This window comes from Hyaena hyaena, unplaced genomic scaffold (assembly GCF_003009895.1).
Source record: "Hyaena hyaena isolate Hyena2069 unplaced genomic scaffold, ASM300989v1 scaffold_2084, whole genome shotgun sequence".
In the NCBI taxonomy this organism is placed as follows: domain Eukaryota; kingdom Metazoa; phylum Chordata; class Mammalia; order Carnivora; family Hyaenidae; genus Hyaena; species Hyaena hyaena.
The window spans coordinates 95,036-110,312 of record NW_024082718.1 but is presented as its reverse complement, the minus strand read 5'-3'; the positions used below and the strand labels follow the sequence as shown (position 1 = coordinate 110,312).

General features: G+C 33.7%; 1 protein-coding gene across 1 annotated transcript in view; it reads right to left on the bottom strand.

Annotated features, from left to right (window-relative positions):
- Positions 1-663: 663 nt before the first annotated feature.
- Positions 664-15,277, bottom strand: part of LOC120227207 (cyclic nucleotide-binding domain-containing protein 1-like) — a gene marked incomplete at its 3' end in the record, with an annotated part of 35,454 nt that continues 20,840 nt past the window's right edge. The window contains exon 3 of the mRNA XM_039225362.1: positions 664-777. Coding sequence (XP_039081293.1) covers positions 664-777 — 114 coding nt within the window. The remainder of the gene's footprint in view (positions 778-15,277) is intronic.

Sequence of the window (15,277 nt, the reverse complement as noted above, 5' to 3'; positions counted from 1 at the left end):
CCCTGGAGTCTCCGATCCCGGCCCGATTTTATCTTCCCCGGTTCGCACTCACGTTAGAAGGCTCTCTCAGTGGATTCTGCGTCTTTTTTCTCCCAATCTCTCAGGTTTTGTAAGGCTTCCAATGTCTTCGGATCTTTTCTGTGTGATGTATGGGCGCGAGTGCAAGTACGGAGCTCCTTACTTCTCCGCCATCTTGCCCTCTCTCTCACTCTAATTATTTTTTAATTTCTATCTTCTTGAATAAATTCAGTAGCCCTTTTTTAGAAAATTAATCACATCTAGATTATCAAATAAGCCTTGTTATATAACTCTATCATAATTTGTAATTTTCTTAGTTTTCTTTGTATCATTTATTGTATTATCTTTCACATTCCTAATAGTATTTTCTTTTATTATGCTTATTATATAAGGCTAGTTGCTTATTCTTTTTAATGATAAAACTAATGGAGCAACATACATTTATTAATCCCAATTATCATGCAACATAATTAAAATTCCTCCAAATCATTGTGTACATTTACTCTTCCCTACCAAACTTCATTTTCTTGGCTGGTCCCTAGCATGGAGTGCTGGAAATAGATCAAATACTTTCATTATTTGCACTTCATTTGTTCTTTAAAGCATATGTACATCAACCTTGTTTCCAAAAGAAGACATCATTACCTTTTTTCCTCCTGTTTGAAGATGTTAGGCAGTCTGGTTTTTTTCTTCAGAAATATTTTTGGATATTGCTTTATAAACATATCGTGAGCTGACAGGATATTGTAAGAACTCTGGCTTTAAAAATAAGATACACAAATTAAATTTTAAGTATCATAAGATAATAGTTTCCAAGGAAAGATTTTTGACTTAATATATACAACTTAATTCCATACTATTTAGTCTAAAAAACAAATGACAAAAATATGAAACATAAACATTCTGTGCCTTAAAAAGATCCACTATAAAAACTGTTCATAGTGTGCCTCAGTAAGAAATATTTTATGAATATCAGATTTATGGGACTGTCAAATTTAATTTTTAAGTTGAGCCTTCTTAAAAATTTTATTTCTGTAATTGATTAAAACCCTTACATAAAATATGCCACATAATTAAAATTCCTCCAAAAAAATTCACATTGAGTTCACATATACATAACCAACAAATATATTTATCTGAATCTTTGTAATGATTTATGAAAATCTCATGCACTGTGTTTTTAGAACTGGAATAAAGTTGTGTTAGACCAAAAGATCGGCATTTCCCAATCCAGAATATCAGTGGAATCATCTGGTATGCTTTTTAGAAGTTCAGTTTTCTGATCCTTTTCCTGAGGAAGCAAGATCTCCAAGGCTAAAGGTCTACATGGGCCTCTCTATTTTAAATATCCTTCTCCAGAGGATTCTATTTGTAGTCAGGTTTCAACCCACTGCAAATATAAAAAAACCAATGATCCACAGGATATAGTAAATTATTATTCAGTGTCAGGTAATGACATTTGTTTCTGGAAAATCTGCTTCATTCAATTCTCGACAACCATCATGAAAAATTGGTCAATTTTTTTAAATGCTAAGCATTCATCTTGGCCGCTTATTTCAATAATTATCAAAAATGGTCATACTTAAAAATGAACACTGACAAACATCTTAGTCAATATTTGCCTCATGGCAATGGATATAAAAATACACGAGAAAGCTTTTCTTATTTCATTGTCAGTGTAAATAATAGAATACATTATAAAATATTTATAACAGGTTTTTTTCTCCTGGCCAAAGTTTCCTAAAATGCCATATTAATTCTTTACACAAAACAAATACTACATACTTTAAGAATGTTATGTAAGTTAATTTAACTTAATCAATTCAAATAATGCAAAGTGAATTTGATTTAATATGACATTAAGCATTTTCATGCATAATCTTACACTATAGATACATGAAGCAAGAATATAATCTTTTTTTTAAATCCTGTCACTGATATCATTAGAAGCTTTTCCATTATCTTTTTTCTTCCCCAATTTGGAATTCACATTCTACATTCATTTATATCCCAAACATTGGGCTAAGATCTTTACACTATTTTTGTCTCTTTATATATTTACATAACCTGACAAGGTTGCTATTCTTTATTGCCCATTCTACATATAAAGAAATTGCAAACATAATTCATATAATTAGGAAGTGGAAGACATAGGGTACAAATGAAAACTAAATTGACTTTAAAACCCATTGTCTTAACCTTTTGGATGTACTGCCCCTTAAGTAGTAAAACATGTTAGTTCAAAATGACAGTCACTATTCTAGGCAGTTTACATGTATCATATAATTTATCCTTATACAACTATATTAGCTGATATTTCTCATTCTCATTTTGTATATAAGGAAATTGAGGCCCAAGAAGTACAAAAGTGTGGCCTCTTTCCTTTGTCTACATGGAGCCCATGCTACAAGACCTGGCATCTTACTCCAATTGGCGATCTGGACAGACCATCTTTGGAGTGGCTAAGAAGCTTACATCAAAATGCTAAGACCCTCACTCTTGTCATTTTCTATGTCTATGGCTGACCTGTCTGCTTCGTCTAATCCTTGAGAACTTTCAAGATTTGGTAGCTGATGTACATGGACCAGTATTTATGATCTATCTCCAAACCAGTATCTTCATGAAGTGAAAATGTGGAAGGTTGAAATGGAAAAGACAAATTCTAGAACTAGGCATGATATAATTTTCAAAATGAGGAGCTAAGTGCCCTATGATGCTGTGATGTATATTCTAAATCACAAAATGCAATCTGGCAGTATATGCCTATCCTGAGTCTCTTTTGAAATAAAAACATATAGTTCTGTGTGTTCAGTAGGTATGCATTATTGTCTAAAACTATGTGTATGCAAATACAAAGGCAAATAAATGCCTCTAAATATGGATAAGAAAAGTAGATTAGGAGAAATGGTATACGTATAGTTAGAAAGCCAGGGATACAGAAAGATTAAGAATTATGGCAGAGTCAGAAAGTAGACCATGGACCCAAATAACTATTTGACACCTGAAAACTGTTCATATAATTTCTCAAGATATGAGTTAGCACTATGGACAAAATTCTCTACTTTATTGAAGCTCATCTGCAAGGAAATTCACCTACAGAGAAACCTCAATTTCCTCAAACAGATGAAGGAGAAATACATACAAAACCTATAGATTTACACACCAGAACTCTAGAGCACCTTTAGGATGCTTACAATAGCCAAGCACATATTAAAAGATGGGCTGTGTGCTGAACTGGGAAAGATGTCCTTAAAGAGAAAGCCACAACATTTCTCTCTCTCCTCTCCTCTCCTCTCCTCTGGGAAAGATGCTCTTAAAGAGAAAGCCACAACATTTCTCCCTCTCCTCCCCTCCCCTTCCCTCCCCTCCCCTCCCCTCCTCTTCTCTCCTCTTCTCTCTCTCTCTCTCTCCCCTTCTCTCTCCCTGCCATGCCTTAAGAGAAGCCCAAAGTGGTCAGATCCTGCAGGTTTTCATTTTTTTTAATTTTTTTACAGAAGCCATAAATCTCTAATGTGAAATTTTTATTCTTAAATATTAGTAACTGCTGTAGATTGAATTGTGTTCCTCCCTCCCAAATTCATATGTTGAAGCTCTATCCCCCAATTTGATTATAACTGGAGATAAAGCTATTAGTAAGTAATTAAAGTTGCATGAGATCGTGAAAGCAGGGACCTAATCTGTTAGGACTGGTGGTCTTCTAAGAGGGACACTCTCCACATGCACACACCAAGTAAAGGCCATGAGAGGACACAACAAGAAGGCATCTATCTGCAAGCCTGGAAGAGAGTTCTCATCAGAAATGAATCAACTGGCACCTTGATCTTGTACTTCTCATCTTTCAGAACTGTGAGAAAGAAATTTCTGTTGTTTAAAACAACCTACAGTACTATGTTAGCCTAAGCAGATAAGACTGTAACATACTCTTTAAAAAGTTTTAAATTACTGTGTGAACCAATCAAAATAATCTTAGGGCTTTACACCAATTACACTATCCCAAGCCAGGGGATGGGGGCACCAGTTAATGGCCTTGGCAGGCTTCCCTAACTATATGACAAATAGTTACTTTTTGCCTCCTCTACTAGAGAAATAAAAGAACCTTAGTCTTGGGATCAAAACGACCTGAATTTGTGTACTAATTTTTCTACTTTATATAGACCTAAAAGTATTAAAGTATTAAAAGTATTAAAGTCATTTAAGCTTTATATACTTTACTTGTTTATGTACTGAATGATAGATACATGTCTAAAAAATAATAATTCAATGTTTAATGCTCAATGATTTTGTATCTATCTCAAAAACTTCCCTATGCTACAACATCCCATGTATTTTTCTTCCTGGGTACAGAGCTAAACTACATTTCCCAACCTCTCTTGCACTTAGATATAGCCACATGGCTGAGTTCTAGCCAAAGGAACATGGAGGAGAGGGTAGGAGTGATGTGCACCATTTCCAGACCAGAACCATCAAAATCTGCCCCCAGCCTCACCAAAAAACCCTTCTACAAAAGATTCTCCATGTCTTTTTACCTTTCAGCTTAATTAGCAGGGTAAACTTGAAAATCACACACAAAGATGAAAGAACAAACATTTGAAAAAGGCCTGAGTTCCTAAATCAGAAAAGTCTACCAATCAAAAATAACCCTACAGAGAGCTTGATGTGAGAAAGAAAGAAATTTCTATTGTGTTATACTGCTGAGATTTACGGTTTATCTATAACAGCAAGATTTCCTTAACTAGTTATATCTTCTGTATCCCAGTCAGTTTTTCTTATAAGTCTGGAAACATAATACACTTCTAATAAAATACTTATTGATTAATTATGTTTATCTGGCTTACCAAAGGCAATTTACATTTTTTATTTTAAATTCGTTAAAACAAGTCATAAAAGTTGAATCTATTCAACCTCTTATAGATTTTTTCCTGCTGAATTTGTCTTATAAATGTTGTAGCATCGATTTATTTATGTGATGAAAATTGAAAATATGTGAATGTTATTCTTGCATCTAGAAGATAGTGGAGGTACAATTTGATAATAATTAAGCTCATTTTATATATCTATATATAACATACATAGATATACTATTATGCATTATATGTGATGGATTTACATATTTATTTTATTATATATTACATTGTATATAATGGCTTTTATTATTTTATTATGATATTAAAGAAAGAAGAAAAATGCTATGTGATAAGGTCAATGTATTTAACATGGCCTAGCTACTAAGTGAAAAGATCAATCAGCAGTCTTTGGATAATGCCACTCTAAAATGTCATGTAGTTCAGTTTTCTTTCTACTTATTTTTAATGTTTTTTTTGGAGATGTTAGTCTCTAGATATGAATCCATTTAATCATCTTTCTTATCTATGGATAAAGCTCATTACCAGTAACTTCATGGCTTAAAAATTATTTGATTAGTTTTTCAAAGGAGTTCCACATAGCACTATAATTAATTAGCAGATGTATTAGTTATAAAGATTAATCCCTAACTTTTCATTTTCATAAAGTTCCTAGAGAAAAATTAAAAAATATTTTTTGACAAAGCCAACTGCAAAGATATCACTTGAAGACTGAATCTATACCTTTTACAGGGATATTGATCTATCATAAAATTTTACTTACCCTATTTTTAGAACAAATATCTGATTTGCATATAAACTGAAGTTGTGGTTTATCTTTTACAAACTATTTCATCTTCTCATTTATTTATTTCTAGAAAAGAACTACCAACCTTAAGGATTGTTGTAGTAGTTAGAAGAAATAAATGAAAACTCTGGCCCACTTTTTATAATATATTAGCCATGTAAAAATAATAAACACTAATATAAATCCAGGTACAGAATATATAGCATACAGTAACACAGTTGTTATTTTATTAAAAATATAGATATATAAATCCCATTTTCAATGAAAAATGGACAAGAATTTGAATCAACATTAATCCTTCAACATATGAAGCTCTCATGTTAAATGTTAAGACTAGAATAGTCTAGCCATAAGAGAGACTTCTTTATTGAAAACGATCCAGCCAATGAGTCTGAGTCTTTTTCATCATTGGAACAGAATTATTAAAGAGAAAATATCTGGCATTCATCTTATAGTGTAGAACGTCACATCTTAGAAAAATCTACATAGTTACTACATCATGGCAGTCTTGATTCTCTGAAGAACTCTGTTGTTGCGCATATCATGCACAAGAATTTTCCGTTGCATTGTTGGTCTCACAAGAAGTAAATAACTGAGATCTCCAAAACACATCACATTGCAAAATTTAAACAAAAAAGTAAATTAAAGCGAGTTGAGTAGGTACCTGAGATGTGAGCACAGAGAAGACAGGGAGGATAGGGTTGTGAGGGTGGCACTGATAAAAGCATTGCTGGGAGGAAGATATACCTTGACTCAGGAAAAAAGGCTCAGCCTGAGAAACTTGCTTTGGAGAAAGATTCCTGAAGGAGAATGAAGTAATCCCAGCTTCTTGGTATACTTTGGTTCTAAGAGGAAACAGTTATAAATTCTCCCTGGGGGAAATTATCCACAATTTAGGTCTCATGTTATTACATGTCAAGAATAAGCAAATTTTTCACAGAAAGATTATCTGCAAAGACAAGTTACCACGAATGGAGCATTAGGTTCATATTTTTAAAGACTATAATCCTGGTATATTAGATATAGAATATAGAATAACATAAAATATTTATAGAAATAAGAGGTAGAATAGGAATGATGATCAATAACAAAAGGCTATCAGGAATAACCAGGCAAATTTGAAAAAAGAAGTTGTTAGAACTTCTTAAAATGAAAATTTTAATTATTAAAATGAAGAACTCAATGAATAGGTTAAAGATCAAATTACAGAAAGTTGAATAAGAAATTAAATTTGAAGATATATCTGTAGAAATTCCCAAACACTTCAGAGAAGTAATGGCAAAAAGGGTAGACAAAAAGATCAATGAAATAGAATAGCAATCCAGAAATAGACCCACGTGTATACAATCAAATGTTCTTTGACAAAGAAGCAAAGGCAGTTCAATACAGATAGGATAATTTTTTCTTTTTTTTTTGTTTATTAATTTATTTTAAGAGAGAGAGTGCATGCATGCAAGCAGGGGATGGGGGGAGAGAGACAGACAGAGAGAGAGAGAGAGAGAGAACCTTAAGCAGGCTACATGTTCAGCACAGAGCCCGACATGGGGCTTGATCTCATGAACTGTGAGATCATGACTTGAGCCAAAACCAAGAGTTAGATGCTTAACTGACTGAGCCACCCAGGTGCCCCAAGGATTTTTTTTTTCAAAAAATTATGCTATAACTGGACATCTACCTGGAAAAAAAAAATGCATGGGGACATAGACTTTATACTCTTCACAAAATTAACCTAAAATGGATCACAGATCTAAATGCAAAATGTGTAAGTATAAAACTTGTAGAAAATAACATAGAAAAATAATTGAGTTGACTTTGGGTTTGGCAATAACTTCTCAGGTTAAACATCAAAAATATTCATGAAAAGAAAAATTAATAACTTAAACTTTATTAGCATTCAAAACTTCTGCTTGCAAAGACACTATCATGTAAATGAAAAGACAATGCACACACTGGGAGAACATATTGCAAAACACCTATTTGATAAAGGATCGGTATCCAAAATATAAAAATAAACCTTAAAAATCAACAATGAGAAAACAAAGAACCCTATTAAAAATAGGTAAAAGTCATAAACAGATACCTCACAAATAAGAAAATTAGCATATAAAAAGATTCTCCATATCATATGTCACTAGGGACATGCTTACTGGAATGACTAAAAATTCACTGACAACACAAATACCTGCCAAGGTTGTGGAGCAATAGCAACCCTCATTCACTGCTATGGAAATACAGTGGTTTAGGCACTTTGGAAGACAGTGATTTCTTTTGGTGATTTCTTACAAAACTAAACATACTCTTATCATACAATACAGCAACCACATTCTTTGGTATTTACCCAGGTGATTTGAGAACTTAACATTCACACAAAAAAACCTACATGAACATTTATAGCACTTTATTCAGAATTGCTAAAACTTGAAAGCAACCAAAATATTCTTCAATTGAATGGATAAACAAACTGCAGCACATCCATACAATAAATATTATTCAATGCCAAAAGAAAATGAACTATCATGTCATGAAAAAACAAGGAACCTTAAATGCATCATTGTTAAGAGAAATAAATCAATTTGAAAAGGCTACAAACTATATTTTTCCAAGTCCATGACATTCTGAAAAGGGTAAAACTATGGAAATAATTAAAAGATCAGTGGTTACTATGGATTAGGGAAGGAGGAAAGGATAGGTGAACACAAGGGATGTTTAGAGCAAAAACTACTCTGTATGATACTGTAATGATGATTACATGTCCTTATAATTCGTCAAAGACCCCAGCATGTACAATAAACTTTATTATAATTATGGACTTTAGTCCATACTGTGCCAATATTGACTAACTAATTGTAAGAAATATACCAAACTTAAGCAAGTTGTTAATAATATGGGAAACTAGGAGAGAGAAGTAAAGGGCATTTGGAAACTCTACTTTCTGTTCAATTTTTCTGTAAACATAAAACTCAAAAAATAAGATCTATTAAAATATATGAATACAATAAAAAGACTTACTTTGTTTTAATACACAATGAGGAACTAAGATAAGAAAAGACTTGAGAATGGAACTCCAATTGTAAATGTGGTAGACCTAGAGACAGGTAATAAGTGAGTGATAATATATATAATAATACAAAGGTAAAGAAACAAGTATTAGTAATAAAAAGGAACAGTAGAATCAAAGTATAACATATGGAGAAATGAAGAAACAAGTGAATAAAACATGCATGCACGATTTGCATGCTTTGATTGCTGGGTAAATGACAGACATTCAGCAAATATGATTTGAATGCCAACTGTGTACTATGAAACAAAATAGGCAATGAAAATGCAGAGGTGAACCATACTCATAAGGTTGTTTTGTTCTGGTAGTTTAGAGTCTACTTGTGATAATATTGATAAGGAATGGAGATGAGAAGCAGGTTTTCATAAGAATATGAATTTGTTTCTTAAATCAAGATGAAGGGACACCTCGGTGGCTCAGTCATGTAAGCTTCTGACTTCAGTTCAGGTCATGATCTCATGGTTTGTCAGTTTGTGCCCTGCACTGGGCTCTGCTCTGGAAGCTGGGAGCCGGGAGTCTGCTTTGCATTCTGTGTCTCCCTCTCTCTCTGCCCCTACCCCACTCATGCTCTGTCTCTCTCTGCCTCTCAAAATAAATAAATGTTAAAAGAAAGTTAGCAAAAATCAAGATGTAGGGAAATTTGAGGGTTAATGACATTTTAGAGATTATAGCAACTTCTCTAACTTGAGAAAGTTTATCTAAGAAAACATTCTCTAGACCAGAATTCTTTAAGTGGATAAGAAATGTAAGACTATGGGGAAATGGTTCCTTGACCCAACTCCAATGTATTTGTGAGTTTCTGGACCCAATTCCAATTTGCATGTGAGGTGGAAGGTGGTTTCCCGCACAATACCAAGCAACTTTGGGGACACCAGCAGACTAAGAATTCAACTCCGTTCTAACAGTACCTGGAGATCTCATATCCCAAAGGTTAAGGGTTCAGTCCCACAAGACTGATCCCATCTCACTTCAGATGCCAACCATGTGTAGTAGATCCCCAGGTTACCTACAACTCTGTCCAATTTGGCTAAAATGGGATGTTTCCATGACTCTCTTTAGGTTCAGGTTTGGCTAATTTGCTCTAGAAGCTTACAACAGGGTTAGGGTCACCAACCCCACCCCCCACCATCCAAATTCCCCCAAGCAGTTGAAAATCCAAATAGAACTTTTGACTCTCCTAAAACTTAACTACTAATAGCCACTGTTTACCAGAAGCCTTGCTGATAGCAAAACTGTCAATCAATACATTTTTGGTATGGTATATGTATTAAAAACTGTATTTTTACAATAAAATAAGCTAGAGAAAAGAAAGGTTAACAAAATAATAAGGAACATACATTTACAATACTGTACTATATTTATCAGAAGAAATGCACATAAGTAGAAGGAGCTAAGATGACAGCATAGTAGGAGGACCCTAGGCTTGCCTCCTCACTTGAAAACAGCTAGAAAACTATCTAATAATTCTGAATACCCAAGAAATTGACCTGAGGACTGACAGAACAAATTGCATAACTAGAAGGAGAGAAGAGGCCATACTGATGAAGGTAGGAAGTGCCAAGACATGGTTTGGGGAAGAAATGGATCATGGTACTGAGGAGAGGAGGGAGTCCTGGTCATGGAGAAAGGTAAGAGACAGAGAGCACAGGGATATGCAAAAGAACACTTCCCCAAAACCATTAGCTAGGAAAATGAGAAGGGCTGATTTTCATGATTTTTCCAACTAGCAAGGCTCAAAGAATGGAGTTTTAGAGGTCGGTGGGCTTGACTGGGAGAGAGACCTGAGGACGCTGGCCTGCTGGAGAAAAGGCACCCAAAATAAGTCCCTAACTTACAAGGGAAGACCCATAAGGCTAGCTGCATATCTCTTCACAGAAACTTGGTAAGTAAGAAGGGAAAGGCATGATATATTCATTGTGCTGAATGGGAAAAATATACAGCAAAGAATACTCTATCCATCAAGGATATCACTCAGAATATGAGAGATAAAAAGATTCCCAAACAAACAAAAACCAAAGAAGATCATGATCACTAAACCAGTCTTGTAAGATATATTAAAGGAGACTCTGAGTGGAAAGGAAAGACCAAAAGTGACAAAGACTAGAAAAGAACAGAGAAAATCTCCACATACAATGACAAAACAAGTAATAAAATGTCACTAAATACATCTCTATCCGATAATTACTCAATGTAAATGGACTAAATGCTCCAAAAAAAGACATAGGATAAAAACAAAACAAGCAAACAAACAAAAAAGCCCTATGCATATGCTACAAGGGACTAATTTTAGACCTAAAGACATTTTTAGATTCAAAGAGGGGATGAAGAAAGATTTATCATGTAAACAGACATCAAAACAAAGCCAGAGTAATACATTTATCAGACTAACTAAATTTTAAACCAAAGACTGTAACAAAAGATGAAGAAGGGTCATAATAATCATAAATCATCATCATCATCATCATCAAGAGTACTATCAAACAAGATCTAACAATTGTAAATATCTTTGTCCCCCAACATTAAAGAACCCACATATATAAAACAATCTATGACAAGCATAAAGGAATTAGTTGATGATAATAATGCAATAGTCATTGGGAACTTTAACGCCCCACTTACAGCAATGGACAGATCATCTAAGCAGAAAATCAACAAGGAAACACTGGCCTAGATGGACTTAACAGATATATTCACAGCATTTAATACTAAAGTAGCACAGGGGACATTCTCCAGAATATATCCCATACTAGGTCACCTATCAGCGCTCAACAAGTACAAAAAGATTGAGATCATAGCATGCATCTTTTCAGACTACAACACTATGAAACTTGAAGTCAACCACAAGAAAAAATTTGGAAAGATCACGAATATATGGACATTAAACAACATGTTACTAAAGAATGAATGGGTCACCCAGGAAATTAAAGAAGAAATTTAAAAATACTTGGTACAAATGAAAATAAAAACACAAGAGTCTAAAACTTCTGTGATGCAACAAAAGCAGTCATAAGAGGGAAGTATACAGCAAGACAGGTCCACCTCAAGAAGGAAAATCTCAAATAAACAACCTAACCATACACCTAAAGGAGCTAGAAAAAGAACAAGAAATGAAACCTAAAGTCAGCAGAAATGAAATAATAAAGATTAGAGCAGAAATCAATGTTATTGGAACTAAACAAAAACAAAAACAGAACAGATTAAGGAAACCAGATGCTGGTTCTTTGAAAAATTTAATAAAATTGATAAACCACTACCCAGAAAGGACCCAAAATAAGTAAAATCACAAATAAGAGAGAAGAAATAACAACCAACACCACAGAAATACACAGTTATAAGAAAATATTGTGAAAATTTTCGTAGAAGAACACAGGTAGAACAAGTTGGATAATCTGGAAGAAATGGATAAATTTTTAGAAACATATTAAACTACCAAAACTGAAGCAAGAAGAAATATAAAACTTGAATAGGTCAATAACCAGTAAAGAAATTAAATCACAATTTAAAAAAAAAAATTCCCAACAAATAAAAGTCCAGGGATAGATGGCTTCCCAGGGGAATTCTATCAAACATTTAATGAGTTAATACCTATTCTCAAACTGTTCCAAAAAAAACCCCCAAAAAACAGAAATGCAACAAAAACTTCCAAACATTCTATGGGGCCAGGATTGCCTTCATTCCAAAACCAAACAAAGACTCCAGTAAATAAAGGAACTACAAATCAATAACCCTGATGAATATGGATGCAAAAATCCTCAATAAAATATTAGCAAATTGAATCCAACTATCCATTAAAGAATCATTCATCATAATCAAGTGTGACTTATTCCTGGGCCATTGCCATTTGCAACATTTTGCCATTTGCAACAATATGGATGGAGCTAGAGAATTAATGCTAAGTGAAATAAGTCAGTCAGAGAAAGACAAAAGCTGTATGATTTCACTCAGATGAGTTTAAGAAACAAAACAGATGAACATAAGGGGAAAAAATAGAGAGAGGCAAACCAGGAAACAGACTTTTAACTATAGAGAACAAACCAAGGGTTACTGGAGGGGAGGTGGTTCAGGGATGGGTTAAATAGTGATGGGTATTAAGTAGGGTACTTGTGATGAGCACTGGGTGTTGTATGGAAGTGATGAATCACTAAATTCTACATCTGAAACTCATATTACACTACATACAAACTAACTAGAATTTAAATTAAACTTGAAGAAAAACCACATAAATTGTCCCATGCAGTTCAAACCTGTGTTGTTCAAGGGTCAACTGTACTTATGTTTATCAGGTTATTATAAAAGTCTATGGTAAAGGATTCAGATGAACGTTCATATGGAACAAATGCATTGGGCAAGGTATTTGGTAAGGGGTACAGAGCTTCCATACCCTCTCCAGGCATACCACTCAAACAGCACCCCCACATGTTAACCAACCCAGAAGCTCCCCAAACCCCATGCTTCTGGGTTTTAATGAAAGCTTCATTACATAGTCATGACTGATTAAATCATTGACCATAGCAATTGATTCAACCTCCAGCCCCTCCCAGGAGGGCATGGAGTGGGACTGAAAGTTTGAACCTTCTAAACACGTGATTGGTCTTCCTTCAAAACCAATCCCTTGCTGGCCTCAACTGCCACCTCATTTACATAACAACAGACACATTTATTACCCTACCATTTAGGAAAGTTCAAGAATTTTAGGAGCTCACTACCAGAAGACCAGACCAAATATGTATTTATTATAAAATACAATATCACAGAGGGATATTGGCTAGTTGGATAGAACAATGTGTTGGATTTTACTGCACACTGTACTGTTTACAATGCCTAGACCCTACCTATCTATTATCAATGTCATCTCCTAGTCTTTGTGACACCTATAAATGTGTCTCACCCTTGGAGAGGTAATGCCTTGAGTAGAGAATCTTGCTGTAGACAACTGAATGTAAGCACATGCACTTTAGGTAACATAACATTCATAAGTACACCCTGAATTATAAGCTTTCAAGGTGTTCACAGCCTATAAAATAAATGCAAGATTCAGTCTGTCTCTGCACACTTTTTCAACCACCACTGGATTCACAGTGCAAACGGTAGACATCAGTAGAAACTGTTCAAAATAAAAATTGATTTCATTCCCAATAAATGTTTGTGGAATCACAGCTTGGTTAATTTTCTTTATCTATCATAAACCATATTTTCAAAGTTCTCATCCACACTTTATTTCCTTAAAAATAAAAATCACCTATTTCTTCATATCTTAATTTTTATGTCAAATGCTACGGTTATGTCTAATATGCCAACACTAATAAAAAGAAAGATAATGTATTTTGAAATGAAAATAGTTACAGTGAAGAACTAACCATTATCAATAGACTCTAAAAGTCTTAACCTTGACCAGGAACCATCTTAAAATAATTTATATTGTCTCTATCAGTTTTTAATACTCTACTAATTTAATGTACTTTACCTTAACCTGAAGCAATGAGAAAGAACCAACTATTGAATGTCATTTTTTGTATTTTTATTGATTACTATAACTTTAATCACATAATATTCCTCTTTTTATTATAAAAGCATAAAATTAAAAGATACAGTTTAGGAAAATTAGGCAAAGTTAATCATCTGTATGTTAAGGAGTTTCCACTAGATGATTTATGAGTTAACTTTCTGTTCTACAATCCTCTGACTCTATAATATTGTGACTTTGGGGAACGACGGATGCTAAATAGTCAACTTAAAAATGAACTTTGGCCTGGTATGCATAGGTGGCTCAGTCTGTCAGGCATCTGAATTCAGCTCAGGTCATGATCTCACAGTTCATGGGTTTGAGCCTCACTTCAGGCTGTGTGCTGACAGCTCAGAGCCTGGAGCCTGCTTCAGATTCTGTGTCTCCCTCCTTTTCTTCTCCTCCCTAGCTTGTGCTCTGTCTCTCTCTTTCTCTCAAAAATAAATATTTAAAAAAATTATTTAAATGAACTTTGGGCTAAAACTGATTTATGAGTTATAATTTCTGTAAGTCTAAAAAGTATACAGTCAGTATAGCAACATTCATATTTGAAAATAAGTGGCTATATGTTAGTAATATTAATCACTAATAAATATTAAACTCTATAACCCACTCACAAAGCTAATTGTCTAACACCATTCTTATATAAATGCACAAATGCATATGCATCATAACTGTATTTGTGTCTTATATTTCCAAATTCAGACATGTTTAAAGGTTTTTGCCTGAAATTACAAGAATAACTGGTCACATAAGAAAATGTAGTTGCAAATATGTAGCCTCATGTTTGTTTGTTTGTTTGTCTGACACTTAGGAAAACATATATTTCCTTTTTAACCATTTTACCGTGTTTATAACTAGATAAATTGAACTTTAAACATAAGAGCTGACTGATCACAAAGTACTTTGACAACAGGAAAACAATCTCCAAAGCATATAGTCCAGGAAGAATTGGAATGTCAAACAACAGAAGTTGCTTTAAAAAAAATGTTTAAAAATCATTAGCTCTCTAGAAAACACTAAAAAAATAAAATAAAAATTATACACTA